This window comes from Mustelus asterias, chromosome 21 (assembly GCF_964213995.1).
Source record: "Mustelus asterias chromosome 21, sMusAst1.hap1.1, whole genome shotgun sequence".
Lineage (NCBI taxonomy): Eukaryota > Metazoa > Chordata > Chondrichthyes > Carcharhiniformes > Triakidae > Mustelus > Mustelus asterias.
In genome coordinates, this window is record NC_135821.1 from 32,426,724 (window position 1) to 32,442,519 (window position 15,796).

General features: G+C 45.3%; 1 protein-coding gene across 1 annotated transcript in view; it reads left to right on the forward strand.

Moving 5' to 3' along the window:
- The window catches only part of col9a2 (procollagen, type IX, alpha 2), a 203,448-nt gene that overhangs the window by 153,802 nt on the left and 33,850 nt on the right, over positions 1-15,796 (forward strand). The window contains exons 23-25 of the mRNA XM_078237704.1: positions 399-452; positions 11,231-11,302; positions 11,533-11,568. Of these exons, the coding sequence (XP_078093830.1) occupies positions 399-452; positions 11,231-11,302; positions 11,533-11,568 (162 nt within the window). The remainder of the gene's footprint in view (positions 1-398; positions 453-11,230; positions 11,303-11,532; positions 11,569-15,796) is intronic.

Sequence of the window (15,796 nt, forward strand, 5' to 3'; positions counted from 1 at the left end):
GGGTCCCAGCTATATAGCTCGAATAAAACAGCTGTTTAAGAGAACTCCGCGACTTGGTCTGATTATTTGAAGGGTAAAGTTGTGATCAATTAGAAGGCTGATATCAAAGCCCGCAACAAATCCTTCAATAGATTTCAGCCAGGTCAACTCAGCTTCAGCGGGAAATACTGGAAGAGGCATGGGGGCAATTTTAATTAATAGCACATCACCAGCACTCGACAAGGTAACAAATATCCTTTAGTGCACTTCCTTAAAGTGCTGAAGACTCTGCATAATGGTTTTCAATTGATAATGCATTCTCCCATTAACCATGTGGCCTCTTTATTCTGAGATTACTCTTACTATTTTGTTACTCCTGCAAATATTGCTGCGTCACATCTGTTTCTCTCTTGCTTTAGGGAGACAGAGGAATGGTTGGTGGAACTGGCCCTCCAGGACCCAGAGGCAAGGCTGTAAGTATTAAGAGTCAATTTGTACTGGTGGCCCAGGATTGATATCCAACATGCAGCTTTGCTGTGGTACCTCACTCAGTCCCTCGATAATAACTGTCGTATTCCATTTATAAACCAAAGAAGTCGCTTAATCTTTTGGTCCAGATTTTACTTTGATTTTAATTTTAATTGAGAAGTTGGGGGGTTGTGGATGGCAGAGCTGCTGGTTAGCTTGTTAACAAAAAGGTACTTGTTTTCAATTCTATTTTTAAGAATTTGTTTTAGAAATCTCTGGGTGAACTTGCTGGCCTTGTCTGATCAGGGAGCATTGTTCACTGAAAACACAGCTCGCGGAAAACACACAATCATCTCCTGCTGGTATCTCAAAGCTAAACTCAAATTATCTGATCACTCACTGCTTTTTGTACCATTTGAAGCCAGTTTCTTGTACCCTGCATGTTCTAGCTGGTTGTCAGTGATTTGATGGGGCTGGATAAATGGCTCTTTGTGTGATCCTGAGACTGGGACACAGTAACTGGAGAATACTGAGTGAGCCGCTGGCCTGAAGGAAGCATTTGTTGAATTGAATCCGAACACAGGATACATAAATCCTCCTTGGAAATTACTCGGGGTCTGCTTTCCACAGTAGGAAATGGTTTGAGAAAAAAAAGTTATTTCTTGAATCCAGGAATTTCAAATTCCCAGCAGTTTGTTGAGGGAGGAGTTAGGGAGCAGGACATTTTCCTTTTCCATGAGAGATTGCACAAGATGTACTGCCTAAATCCACTTCAACTCCATTTTCAAGTTTGCTGATGACACCACAGCAGTGGGTCGGATCTTAAATAATGACGAGACGGAGTACAGGAAAGAGATAGAGAATCTGGTGAACTGGTACAACGACAGTAATCTCTCCCTCCATGTCAGCAAAGCAAAGGAGATAGTCATCGACTTCAGGAAGCGTAGTGGAGGACATGCCCCGTCTAAGGGGGCGGCATGGTAGCACAGTGGTTAACACTGCTGCTTCACAGCTCCAGGGACCTGGGTTCGATTCCCGGCTTGGGTCACTGTCTCTGTGGAGTTTGCACATTCTCCTCGTGTCTGCGTGGGTTTCCTCCGGGTGCTCCGGTTTCCTCCCACAGTCCAAATATGTGCGGGTTAGGTCGATTGGCCATGCTAAAATTGCCCCTCAGTGTTCTGGGATGCGTAGATTAGAGGGATTAGCGGGTAAAATATGTAGGGATATGGGGGTAGGGCCTGGGTGGGATTGTGGTCGGTGCAGACTTGATGGGCCGAATGGCCTCGTTCTGTACTGTAGGGTTTCTATGATTTCTATGACATCAATGGTGATGAAGAGGAAATGGTCAAGAGCTTCAAGTTTTTAGGTGTCCGGAATGTGCTCCATCAACTACAGGAACCCATTAGAAACACAGGAAAAGGAACAGAGTTAGGCTATTCAGCCCCTCAAATCTAACCTGCTATTCAACAAGATCATGGCTGATCTTCAACCTCAGCGCCATTTTGCTTCACTGTACCCTTGGTATCTTTAATATCTAGAATTTTTTCAATCTCTGCCTTGAATGTCTTGTCGGGTGGTGAGGATGGGTGAAGTCAGGGCTGTCGGGTGGGTACAAGTTGAGCACTTTAGAAAATCTACCCTCCATTGGGTAGATATCTCCATATGAGAGATTGGGTAAACTGGGGTTGTTCTCCCTGGAAAGATGGAAAATGAGGGGAGATCTAATAGAGGTGTACAAGATTATGAAGGGGATAGATAGGGTGAACGGTGGGAAGCTTTTTCCCAGATCAGAAGTGACGTTCACGAGGGGTCACGGGCTCAAGGTAAGAGGGGTGAAGTATAAGTCAGATATTAGAGGGATGTTTTTTACACAGAGGGTGGTGGGGGCCTGGAATGCGCTGCCAAGTAGGGTGGTGGAGGCAGACACGCTGACATCGTTTAAGACTTACCTGGATAGTCACATGAGCAGCCTGGGAATGGAGGGATACAAACGATTGGTCTAGTTGGACCAAGGAGCGGCACAGGCTTGGAGGGCCGAAGGGCCTGTTTCCTGTGCTGTACTGTTCTTTGTTCTTTGTATTCACAGGGACAATAGGCCTGTTCTGTAATTGAGTGTTAGGCATCCTAGCACTCAGCCCCTCTCCTCATCCTCCTCAACCCGCGCCCGCCCCCCCCCGTTACTGTCTTATACGCCTCATCCCCAAATAATCTGCAACCTCCATAGCCCCCTGCCCCCATAACCCCATGCCTGCATATCCTTCCATATCCCAATGCCTTCCACATTCCCTAACGTCCAGTCAAGCAACATCCGCTGTGGGAGAACTTATAGAGATTCTCATGATACTGTCAAAGTAGGCATACAGTCATTCAAAACCTACTTCAAGCAAATATAACCTTCTCAGGGACTCATAAAACTGTCAATTTAAACAACGCTATAATGTCTTCTGCTGAGTGGAAAGATGTCAGGAACAATTGCACATGTACACTCTATCCACACTGTGTCTACATGTGCTGCCCGTTCTGTAATGTGGAAGGAACATTTCCTGTGTAGGTATCATCAGAGTGTGGAGCTCCAATGAGATTTCTGTTGGCTGGCACTGCAGGTTTGGGTCTCACTGTAACCCTTTGTGCCAGGTGAGCCGCGTTAGCCGACTTGCTCAATTCAGAGGCATAAGATGTAGTGGCTAAATTCCACTTCAATTCCATTTTCAAGTTTGCTGATGACACCATCTTAGTGGGTTGGATCTCAAACAATGACAAGACGGAGTACAGGAAAGAGATAGAGAATCTGGTGAAATGGTGCAACGACAGTAATCTCTCCCTCAATGTCAGCAAAACAAAGGAGATAGTCATCGACTTCAGGAAGCGTAGTGGAGGGCATGCCCCTGTCTACATCAATGGTGATGAAGAGGAAATGGTCAAGAGCTTCAAGTTTTTAAATATCCAGATCACCAACAACCTGTCCTGGTCCCCCAATGCCAATGCTATAGATAAGAAAGTCCACCAACGCCTCTACTTTCTCAGGAGGCTAAGGAAATTTGGCATGTCCACTACGACTCTCACCAATTTTTACAGATGCACCATAGAAAGCATCCTTTCTGGATGTATCACAGCTCGGTATGACTCCTGCTCTGCCCAAGACTGCAAGAAACTACAAAAGGTTGTGAACGTAGTCCAATCCATCACACAAAGCAGTCTCCTATCCATTGACTCAGTCTACATTCCTGCTGCCTTGGAAAAGCAGCCAGCATAATTAGGGACCCCATGCATTCACTCTTCCACCTTCTTCCGTCGGGGAAAAAGATACAGAAGTCTGAGATCACGTACCAACTGATTCAAGCACAGCTTCTTCCCTGCTGGACATACCTTATATTAAGCTGATCTTTGTCTACACCCTAGCTATGACTGTAACACTACATTCTGCACCCTCTTCCTGCCTTCTCACCTATGCACTCTATGAACGGTATGCTTTGTCTCTATAGCACGCAAGAAACAATACTTTTCACTATATCCCAATACATATGACAATAACAAATCAAATCAAATATAGTGCCTCTGTGACCTTTAGTGTCCCCCTGCACCATTGGAGGCTATCTTCAGGCAGATGGTTGTGAGGACTTCCTTTGATAGCTGGAACCTCCTGCGGCACTGGATCTCGGTCATGGTACACCGTGGCAGCTAGTACTGTGATGGGTATTGTGTATTTAGCAGGGTCCACCTCCTCTGAACGGGAGGAGGAGAGGGAACAAAAATGAGGAGTCAAAGTGCTTGCAAGCACCCCTCTCAATCAGAGATCCATGTACAGGATGGAAGGGACCATCAGGGTGGGAAAGAAGACCACCCCCGTAGAAGATGTCAGTACCAGGCTCCCACCCCTTGGCATTGGGATTTCCCTCCTGGCTGTGACTGCCTCAACCAGGATTTAGAGGCAGTCATCAGGGAAGTGAGTCATTTGCTGGCCATCTGTAATGACCCCAATGAGGCTCATGAGGTTGGCCTCTTGGAGTATGAACTCCCTGATTGAGGTAATGATTTCATGCCTAATCAGGGAATCTCACCTGTGTGTGCTACCATGGCTTGCACAGGGGTGACATGGTGGCAGAGTGGTTAACACTGCTGCCTCACAACGCCAGGGACCTGGGTTCAATTCCCGCCTTGGGTCACCGCTTGTGTGGCGTCTGCACATTCTCCCATGTCTGCGTGGGTTTCCTCCGGGTGCTCCGGTTTCCTTCCACAGTCCAAAGGTGTGTGGGTTAGGTAAATTGGCCATGCTAAATTGCTCCTTAGTGTCAGGGAGATAAGCAGTGTAAATAGGTGGGGTTATGGGGATAGGGCTTGGGTGGGATTGTGGTCGGTGCAGACCTGATGGGCCAAATGGCCTCCTTGTGCACTGTAGGGATTCTATTCTATTCTATTCTATACTATTCTATGAGTATTCTCCTGAGGCCTGTGGAGGCCACTTTTGAAGTTGGAGGTGGACCCTCTCCGCCAATGTGGATGTGATTTTTAAGTGGCAGCCAGCGTATAGCCACAATGTTTAAGTACTTGCGGGCGGAACTGGGATTCATGGCCACCTTTTGTTCTGCCACTGATCGTGCACATCATGCGTTGAATTGTACCCTGTGGCTTTACAAATATCTCTTGGACACTCCAAGAGTGGAAACAATAAGAACTTATTGTCTTATTGAACTTATTGCTAAGCAATGTTTCTACCTTCCCAGTTCGCATCTTCAAAACCTTTCCTTCACTCCACCTTATTGATGCCAACTCTTACATTGCCATTCAGAGTTAAGCCACTCTTGTGACCTCACAAGAGGGGCTCAGAGGCCTCTGAATTTTGCATGGACTTCGACATCCTCGGGGACACATTTTCCACTCACAAAGATGAATAATTGTTTTCGTGCATTGCTGAATAATTTATTCCTTTTTGATATGCCCAAGTTTGCATAAAATATGCATGTTATGAAAGCTTATCACATTCACATTAAATAAAATCATATAAAGTAGATATATTTGATCATTTAGAATAGAAGATTGAATGGTGTAGATTGATTTATAACTAATTTTTTAACGATGAAGTTCATTAAATTTGAAAAATAAAATACTGCAGCTGCTGGAAATCTGAAATAAAACAGAAAATGGTGCAATCAGCAGGTCAAGCTGGAAGTTAACGTCACCAGGGACATTGACCGCTATCTTACCGACTCACCCTGCCGGTCCATCAGTGAGGCGAGTCGATGCGATGGGGCGAGAGGGGGAAAATCTGGCCTTTCGCCTCTCACTGATATACCGATGAAATCAGCTTCGCTGATTTAAATATTTATGACATGCTTAGCATATCATTAGTGAGTCTAGATGCTATTGTCTGGGCTCACTTGTACTTAACCCCTCACCAGCGAGGATCACGTATGGTCCCCACCCCAACAGGGACCAGATGCAACGGCCTCACTGGTGGACCAGAGGCAATTGAAACCCTCCCCCAGGTAGTCAGGGGCAGGGCAGAGCCAGGCAGTGCCCCTTGGCGAGTGGGTTGGGAGACTGGCACAGGGAACGATTAGCGGCACGTCTCAATGTCTGTGGGGAAGGCGGGGGGATGACAGGAGGTCTCAGATTGATTGGCAGCTCTCCAAAGCAGGACTGTCTCCCAGTGATGGATGGAAGTCCCACCTTGTGTCAACCAGTGTTCGTTAGAGTGTGAAATGACATCAGGCCTTGTGGAGTCGCAGAGACCGATACATGGCAAATAGGGGCAGGAGCAGGCCATTCAGCCCTTTGAGCCTGCTTCACCATTCATTATGAGCATGGCTGATCATCAACTAAATATCCTGAAGCTGCCTTCCCCCTATATCCTTTGATCCCCTTTGCCCCAAGCGCTATATCTAACAGCTTCTTGAAAACATACAATATTTTGGCCTCAACTACTTTCTGTGGTCGTGAATTCCACAGGGTGACCGCACTCTGGGTGAAGAAATTTCTCCTCATCTCTGTTTTAAATGGTCTATCCTGTATCCTCAGACTGTCACCCCGGTTCTGGACACCCCCATCATTCTTGCATTCTTGCATCTATCCTGTCTAGTCCTGTTAGAATTTTATAAATTTCTATGAGATCCCCCCTCATTCTTTTGAACTCCAGCAAATACAATACTGACTCAATATCTCCTCATACGTCAGTCCTGCCATCCCAGGAATCAGTCTGGTAAACCTTTGCTGCACTCCCTCCGCAGCAAGAACATCCTTCCTCAGATAAGGAGACCAAATCTGTACACAATATTCCAGGTGTGGCCTCACAAAGGCCCTGTATAACTGCAGCAAGATACCCCTGCTCCTGGACTTGGATCCTCTCACTCTGAAGGCCAACATACCATTTGCCTTTTTTTACTGACTGCTGCACCTGTATGCTTACCTTCAGTGACCGGTGTACGAGGACACCCAGGTCTCATTGCACATTCACCTCTCCTAATTTATGGCCATTCACTTAGTAATCTGCTTTCCCATTTTTGCTACCGAAGTGGATAACCTCACATGTATCTACATTATACTGCGTCTGCCATACATTAGCCCAGTCACTCAGCTTGTCCAAATCACACTGAAGGATCTCTGCATCCTCCTCACAGCTCACCCTCCCAGCCAGCTTTGTGTAATGTATGGGATGTGTTCCCCTGGATGGTGGGGGCAAAGACCCAAATTCAGGCCAGCATTTTCTGTTTTATTTCATTCCTATAGCTCCATTTCTATAATTTAAAATGGCAAAATACTGAATATGATTTTCTTACTAAAATATTTAAACACAAGGCCATCTCATGTCGAGGTGATTCGATGTTAGTTAAAGCATGGTTATCTCAGTTTTATATCTGTTAATATGACTTCTTGTTACTAGGATGGGGTATATTGATATGGATGGACAATCATTAATGCATTTCATTGGAGTGACTCATAGCCTGGAGACTCAATAGCACTGGAGACCTGGTTTGTCCAGAGTCTTGATGCTGTCATCAGCTCTCGATTTACAGCCAAACATGTGTTTTATAGCTGGTGCTTTTACAATTCTCATGATAGGAGAGTGAGATCTGTCCCTTGGCTTCCTGTGGTCAGAATGTAAAATCTATGACCGTATCCCAGCAATGGAATCATGGACCCCTGACAATCTGTGTCTCCAAACTAACCGACAGGACAAGGGAGAGAGCCCATCACCAGGGTTCAATCTCCAATGACCAAAACTAAAGAATGGACACATTAAAGCTTGGAACTTAATTCTCTTCCGTAATGCAACTGTTAATCAGTCTTTATTTGGAATGGGGGCAGGAAGGAAATTCAATGGGAAGAGGTGTGGATGCAGATAAAGGATGTTTGAGGACAGCACTCTCTCTGATTTTAATAGGAGACAGCAGGACTAAATGTGGCTTCGTATGAACCTGTTGAGATTAAGTAAGAGTTTTAACAACACCAGGTTAAAGACCAACAGGTTTATTTGGTAGCAAATACCATTAGCTTTTGGAGCGCTGCTCCTTCGTCAGATGGAGTGGAAATGTGCTCTCAAACAGGGCACAGAGACACAAAATCAAGTTACAGAATACTGATTAGAATACAAATCTCTACAGCCAACCAGGTCTTAATGATACAGACAATGTGGGTGGAGGGAGCATTAAGCACAGGTTAAAGAGATGTGTATTGTCTCCAGACAGGATAGTCTTAAGTAAGCCACTAATGCAATTTGTAAACTAGCTGTCAATCAGTATTGATTTATGTTTGGAATAAAATAGCAACTTATACTTTTGATGCCAAACCTAATTTCTTGATTTTTCTTAAAGAGTTTGTATCTGGATTTTTGAGATGGTGGAGTTGATATTGGTGTTATCCAACCAGAGTGGTTGGAGGTTAAAATGTTTCACTGCAGCAAGAGAATTCTTAGAAACAGATGCCATCTGGTGCTGAGATAGAGAAATTACCCAAACACAGGCCCGTCCATGTAAGGGGAAAAAGTACTGGCATTAACAGAGACTCTTTGTCACAACTCCCTCAACGTATGATGAATAAGAATAAGTGCCCAGTGTTTCTCTGAACTTGTTGCTGTTCTTGTCCCCATGTCCTTAACTCTTCCACGTCCCTTTATTCCCACATCACATTAACATCCAGACACATCCTACCATCTTTAACCCAGCCATCATGATCACACCCTTCACTTCGATAACACTCTACAGATGATTAAACTGCACAGGCTTGTCGTCTCAGTTAATATTTCTCATGTTTTCTCTCTGTCTTTCCACTTCTGTTCCCTACAATAATGAAGTCCTCCATCTCCCTTTCATTAAAATCTGTCAGCACAATTACATGGTTGTTCTAGACCTTTATCATTGTAATAAGCTGTTATTAGGAACGTCTCATTACAGATTCTCTTGTCAAAAGACCATTATTAATTAACTTTTTATTAAAAGTTCATCATTATCCTGTTCAAATTTCTTATTCAAACATTACAGAATAAGACATGAGCTTTCACTCAGAGAGATAGTATAGGACTCATTCACTGGATATCTCTGTGAACTTGAGTAAAAAAACAGATCTCATTGATGGAAGGAGTTCTTGGAATGAGTTGATGGTCAGTGTGAGGAATGCTGGGAGGGAGTTGGTTAGTGTGAGGAATGCTGGGTGTTGGTCAGTGTGAGGAATGCTGGGAGGGTGTTGATGGTCAGTGTGAGGAATGCTGGGAGGGTGTTGATGGTCAGTGTGAGGAATGCTGGGAGGGTGTTGATGGTCAGTGTGAGGAATGCTGGGAGGGTGTTGATGGTCAGTGTGAGGAATGCTGGGAGGGTGTTGATGGTCAGTGTGAGGAATGCTGGGAGGGTGTTGATGGTCAGTGTGAGGAATGCTGGGAGGGTGTTGATGGTCAGTGTGAGGAATGCTGGGAGGGTGTTGATGGTCAGTGTGAGGAATGCTGGGAGGGTGTTGATGGTCAGTGTGAGGAATGCTGGGAGGGTGTTGATGGTCAGTGTGAGGAATGCTGGGAGGGTGTTGATGGTCAGTGTGAGGAATGCTGGGAGGGTGTTGGTCAGTGTGAGGAATGCTGGGAGGGTGTTGATGGTCAGTGTGAGGAATGCTGGGAAGTTGTTGATGGTCAGTGTGAGGAATGCTGGGAGGGTGTTGATGGTCAGTGTGAGGAATGCTGGGAAGGTGTTGATGGTCAGTGTGAGGAATGATGGGAGGGTGTTGATGGTCAGTGTGAGGAATGATGGGAGGGTGTTGATGGTCAGTGTGAGGAATGCTGGGAGGGTGTTGATGGTCAGTGTGAGGAATGCTGGGAGGGTGTTGATGGTCAGTGTGAGGAATGCTGGGAGGGTGTTGATGGTCAGTGTGAGGAATGATGGGAGGGTGTTGATGGTCAGTGTGAGGAATGCTGGGAGGGTGTTGATGGTCAGTGTGAGGAATGCTGGGAGGGTGTTGATGGTCAGTGTGAGGAATGCTGGGAGGGTGTTGATGGTCAGTGTGAGGAATGCTGGGAGGATGTCAATGGTCAGTTACATGGCTGGATTATCATCTTTGAGGTGGGTAGTGGGAATCAGGAGAAATCCCAGCTCAGCCCACCCACCTTAGGAGAAAGTGTCCGCAAAGATAAGAGTTTGTTCCCGGGTTGGGTGTGGGCTGAAGTTGTGGAAGCTGACCTGGGAAGATTTCCGGGGATAGCCACAGGACCTGCCAGGTACAGCCGCCTTGGTGCCCTGAGATTTTGTGACAGTTATAATAAAAACACAAAATTCCCTCTCGCCCTCACTCCTCGGGCCCCTCCACATTCCCAACTCACTAGCCATGCTACCTCATGCCCTCCACCCACTCCCATGGCCTCTCACTCTCCATGTCAGGCTCTGCAACCCGCCAACCACTGTGGCCCTTCATGCTCCCCATGCCAAGTTATATTTAAAAAAGCTCTTAAAAATGTAATTCACTGATTATTTTCCACTTTCTTAAATAAACTCTTTATCGCTACAGCCCAATAAAAGTGTCAATCATCCAGATGCTTTAGCATATCAATAGCAAAAACAGCAAGCACTTGAAATTTCTTCATCCTGCGTAAATAAACATTGTGAAATTGCCAGCATAGATCAGAGAGCCTGGGTTGATAATAAAGCAATGTTTTTCCTGGTGCTCAGTGTTTTGGTTTCTCATGGATGTCTGGGCTATCAGCCAAGCATGCATAATGAGGCATCATTAGAAATCCTACTGTCACTCTAGGGTTCATTGGCTCTATACTGTGTATAGTGCATGAATGGGCATGTATGTGTCATAGTTTGTCATGAGGAGCCATAGGAGTTGGTGGGAGATTGTTTTTGGTATGGGGGCATAATGGGATGTAGGTTGTGGGTAAAGGGACATTCTTGTCACGGTGGCATGAGGATGAAAGGGGTTGGGTAGAGGGACATACCTTGGCAAAGGGGCATAATGGGCCAAAGAGGGTGGGTGGGGACATGCCTTGTTGGGGAGGGGAGGCATGAGGAAGACTTTTGGGAGGTCAACCGATTCGCCTGAGTCTGCGACAATTCAGTCCATTGAGTGCAGAAGGAAGCCATTTGGCCCATCATATCTGCCAGTCCTGGAATGTGCCAGTCAGAAAGCAACTAATCCCTGCACATAGGGACAACATGCTAGTTACCATGGAGACCAATGACACCTCAAACAATATGTTTTAGATCATAAGCAGTATAGACAGAGGATTATTTGGAGCTAACATGAATGACATCGTTACACAGTTTGTTGCTTCATTCACATTTTTAAATCAATATTTGCCTTGTTTCAGGGCATTAAAGGAGAACGAGGTCCCACGGGAATTCCAGGTCCTCAGGGTATCCCTGGAATTAAAGGAGATAAGGTAAGTGATGGATTCTGTGCTCAATGTTATACCATTATGGCACTCATTATGCTGGCAAAGCTCATTCTGTCCAGGAGCCCAAGTTCCATCACCATGATGGTAGGAACAAGTTCTGGGGGAAATAAATCCCACCCTTTCCATTGGAGAATGGAATGTCAGATAGACCTGGCTCTGAGTCAGCCCAAAGGTGGATAGCTCTAATTCCAGACTTTCTTTCCACTCTGTTCCAGGGATTCCAAGGAAAAAGTGGACCCAAGGGCGGTTTTGTAAGTACCGGAATTGATATGATTGAATTGTGTTGTGCCTGTGTTTATTTCTCTCTAGATAGATGTGTTTATGTCTCTGTGTCTCTTTGCAGTGTGAGTATGTGTGGAGGCAGTAAACAGCAGCTGATGAAAAGGCAGGAAGGTGTTGAATGGAAGGGATGGGAATAAGCTGCAACTGATAGCAAACAGACATCGGGTGGCACGGTGGCACAGTGGTTAGCACTGCTGCCTCACAGCCCCAGTGACCCGGGTTCAATTCCGGCCTCAGGTCACTGTCTGTGTGGAGTTTGCACGTTCTCTCTCTGTCTGCATAGGTTTCCTCCGAGTGCTCCGGTTTCCTCCCACACTACAAAGATGTGCGGGTTAGATTGATTGGCCATGCTTAATTGCCCCTAGTGTCAGGGGGATTAGCAGAGTAAATATGTGGGGTTACATGAACAGGGTCTGGGTGGGATTGTGATCGGTGAAGACTCGATTAGAGAAGACTCCTTCTGCACTGTAGGGATTTTGTGATTCTATTCTATGATCATTGTCAGTAACCAGTAAGGAACAGCGAGGGCTAAGGAATCATGGCTAAGAGTTTAATAATTTATTGAAATATTAAGGATAGTGTCTTCTGGATAAACAAATTGTCGCAAAATCTAAGGCTGGAATTTGGGACCATCCAGTGCTCTCTGAAAGGCCAAGCACTGTCGGGATGGGCGGGAAGAGAGTGAGAAAAGGGCATGTCTGTGCTCCCTCAGGGGAACAGCCACTGCAGAGCTGTCTGAGGGAGCTGCCAACCCTGTACAAAAATAATACCAGCAGGAAAACCTTTGCCACAAGTATCTGGGCTTCACGATCATACACAGACCTCAGTCCCCCAGACACACTTGTTAATTTAATATGAGCCCTGAATTTTATCCCACTCTGAATCGAGGTTGTAGCTAAAATGTGACAGCCGTCTAGCCAATCGGCCCACTCGCAAACTGTAGAGACAGAAACGTCATGTTAAATCCCAGCCAATTGCTGTTTAATTCATTTAAATTTCACTTTTGACTCACACCTGTGCCCTCCAACCAAAATGATGTCACCTTCCCACGTGATTGTACATGCGTCTGGGCCGGGCACCACCACAGCAATGTAACATTCTGGTCTAAGGAGAGCAGCACAGAGAAAGAACACAAAGTTACATCACTATACGAGGAAGGGTAGTAGTGATACGTTTACAAGTGAACATCTAATTTAATCTCCCTACATCTTAAAGTAGATCATTAATTACTTTAAATACTAAAAGGTATAAGATCAGTTGATTACAGACACAAACTAATAAATAAAACAGGGTTATATAGGGATAGCAGTGTAGATGGTCTTCCGAAACTACGGAAAACATTGTAGTTCCGGATGAGCAGATCTGCAGTAAGTGTCTGCAGCTCAAGGAAGATCAGCTCAGATTTGGTGGACTGGAGTCTGCAGACATTGCGGGGCATCAGGGTGAAGGAGGGTAGCCTGGATACTCTGATCCAGGAGGCAACCACATCCCTTTAGCTTAGGAAAGGGTCTGGGCCTGATTAGTGTTCAGGGACAAGAGGTGTTGGGTCCATTTATTCACTTGAAGAGACGAGGACAGTTTTAAAGTGGTTTTCTTTTATTGAAAAGAACTTAAAAAATTAAGATGACAGAAGCAAAGAAGAGTGAACTTGGAGACTGGCTTCACAGCCAGGCCCTTGAACCGTACTGAACTGAACTGAACTTGAACACACTGAAAAGTATATTTCAACCCTTATCTTGTTATTGGAAGTGTTTTTCGCAGGCTGTCTCCGTCTAGAAAAACAATCCTTGCAGCTGCTGTTATGCTGTTGTTTGCACTGTTTACCCTTCAGGAATGCAGTCAATTTTTAGCTAACCCATCATGCCTTCTGATTCTACATGTAGTCACGCCAGCTACAATTGTTCAGCTTAGCAGAGTTAGTTAACCCCTACAGTCTAGCATTTAAATGTAATTGTGCATATGCAGAAATATCTTAAAATGAAGTCTTTGCATAGACTGAAGCATGATGTGGAGATGCCGGCGTTGGACTGGGGTGAACACAGTAAGAGTTTTAACAACACCAGGTTAAAGCTCAACAGGTTTATTTGGGAGCAAATGCCATTAGCTTTCGGAGCGCTGCTCCTTTGTCGGATGGAGTGGATATCCACTCCATCTGACAAAGGAGCAGCGCTCCGAAAGCTAATGGCATTTGCTACCAAATAAACCTGTTGAGCTTTAACCTGGTGTTGTTAAAACTCCTACTGGACTGAAGCAAACAGGGCTACGCATACACAGGATCCCTCAAGAGGGTTTGACTGTGTCTCAGACAGCTGGATGGCAGCAAAGTCTGTACAGTGACAAGCAAACTGTGCACAGTCCCATGGTACAGGAGACCTTTCAGTGTGGGGGAGTGAAGAGAAATATAGTAGTGCTAGTTATAGGGGATTGGATTGTTGTGGGACAGATATTGTTCTTGGAAACTACAACAGAACAGAATGATTTTGCCTGCTCACTGCCTGGGTTCAGGACATCTGTGACTCTATGAACCAACCAGTGGAATTATTTCCTCTCTATCCTCTACCCTCTGGTTGGCAGCTATCTGTGGTGGGATTTCTTGTGCTGAGGGGGGTGAAGTCCTGGCTGGTCATTTGTTAAATGGATGCGGGGGCTGCTGTCTGCAATGGGGGTGGGAACTGCGACACCCCAGTAAATCCAGCCTCAGCTATTTTTCTGGTAAATCTACACTGCCCTCCTCCAAGTCCAGCATATCCTTCCTATGGTGTGGGTCCCAGAGCTGCTCACAGTAACTCCAGGTATGGTCTAACCAGGACTATATAAAGTGAAGAATGATTTCTACCCGTGTACTGTGTCCTCTAGATATAAAGGCAAGCATTCCATTAGTCTTTTTATTTTCTGTACTTTTCATGACATTTTAGTGATCTGTGTAGCTGGACCCTGGTCTCTTTAGACCTTCAGTGTTTCTAGATTGTCATTATTTAGAAAGTCCCCTGTTCAATGTTAGGTCGAAAGTGGACGGCCTTGCATTCACTGCATTGAAGTCATTTGCCACCATTTTGTCCATTCATTTCATCTCTTTATAGTTTTACAATTCCTTCTGCATTGTTTTAACTATACTGTGTCATTGATAAATTTGTATATGTGACTTTCTGCACCATTATCTAAGATATTAATAATATGGTGAATAGTTGAGGCCCAGTTTGAAAGGAATGGTCGTAACTGAGGGAACCCTGGAAGATTCTTGTTCAGGAGTCTGCAATGTTCTAACTCACTCCCTTTAAAACCTGGGATGGAAACCATCTGCATCTGGGGATTTGTCACTCTTCAGTTAGTATCAATATTGTCTTTGTTCGTGTTATTTTGCTTGTGTTAGTTTCGGTGAGTACTCATCACTGTTCCAATATTAGTTATGATGTGGAGATGCCGGCGTTAGACTGGGGTAAGCACAGTAAGAAGTCTCACAACACCAGGTTAAAGTCCAACAGGTTTATTTGGCAGCACTAGCTTTCGGAGTCTCAGGCTCCTTCTTCAGGTAAGTGGGAGTTATGTTCACAAACAGGGCATATACAGACACAAACTCAATTTACAAGATAATGGTTGGAATGCGAGTCTTTACAGGTAATCAAGTCTTAAAGGTACAGACAATGTGAGTGGAGAGAGGGCCAAGCACAGGTTAAAGAGATGTGTATTGTCTCCAGCCAGAACAGTTAGTGAGATTTTGCAAGCCCAGGCAAGTCGTGGGGGTTACAGATAGTGTGACATGAACCCAAAATCCCAGCTGAGGCCGTCCTCATGTGTGCAGAACTTGGCTATCAGTCTCTGCTCAGCGACTCTGCGTTGTTGTGTGTCATGAAGGCCGCTTTGGAGAACGCTTACCTGAAGATCAGAGCCTGAATGCCCGTGACTGCTGAAGTGCTCCCCCACAGGAAGAGAACACTCTTGCCTGGTGATTGTCGGGTGGTGTTCATTCATCCGTTGTCATAGCATCTGCATGGTTTCCCCAATGTACCATGCCTCGGGACGTCCTTTCCTGCAGCGTATCAGGTAAGAAGTTTAACAACACCAGGTTAAAGTCCAACAGGTTTATTTGGTAGCAAAAGCCACACAAGCTTTCGAGGCTCTGAGCCCCTTCTTCAGGTGAGTGGGAATTCTGTTCACAAACAGAACTTATAAGACACAGACTCAATTTACATGAATAAT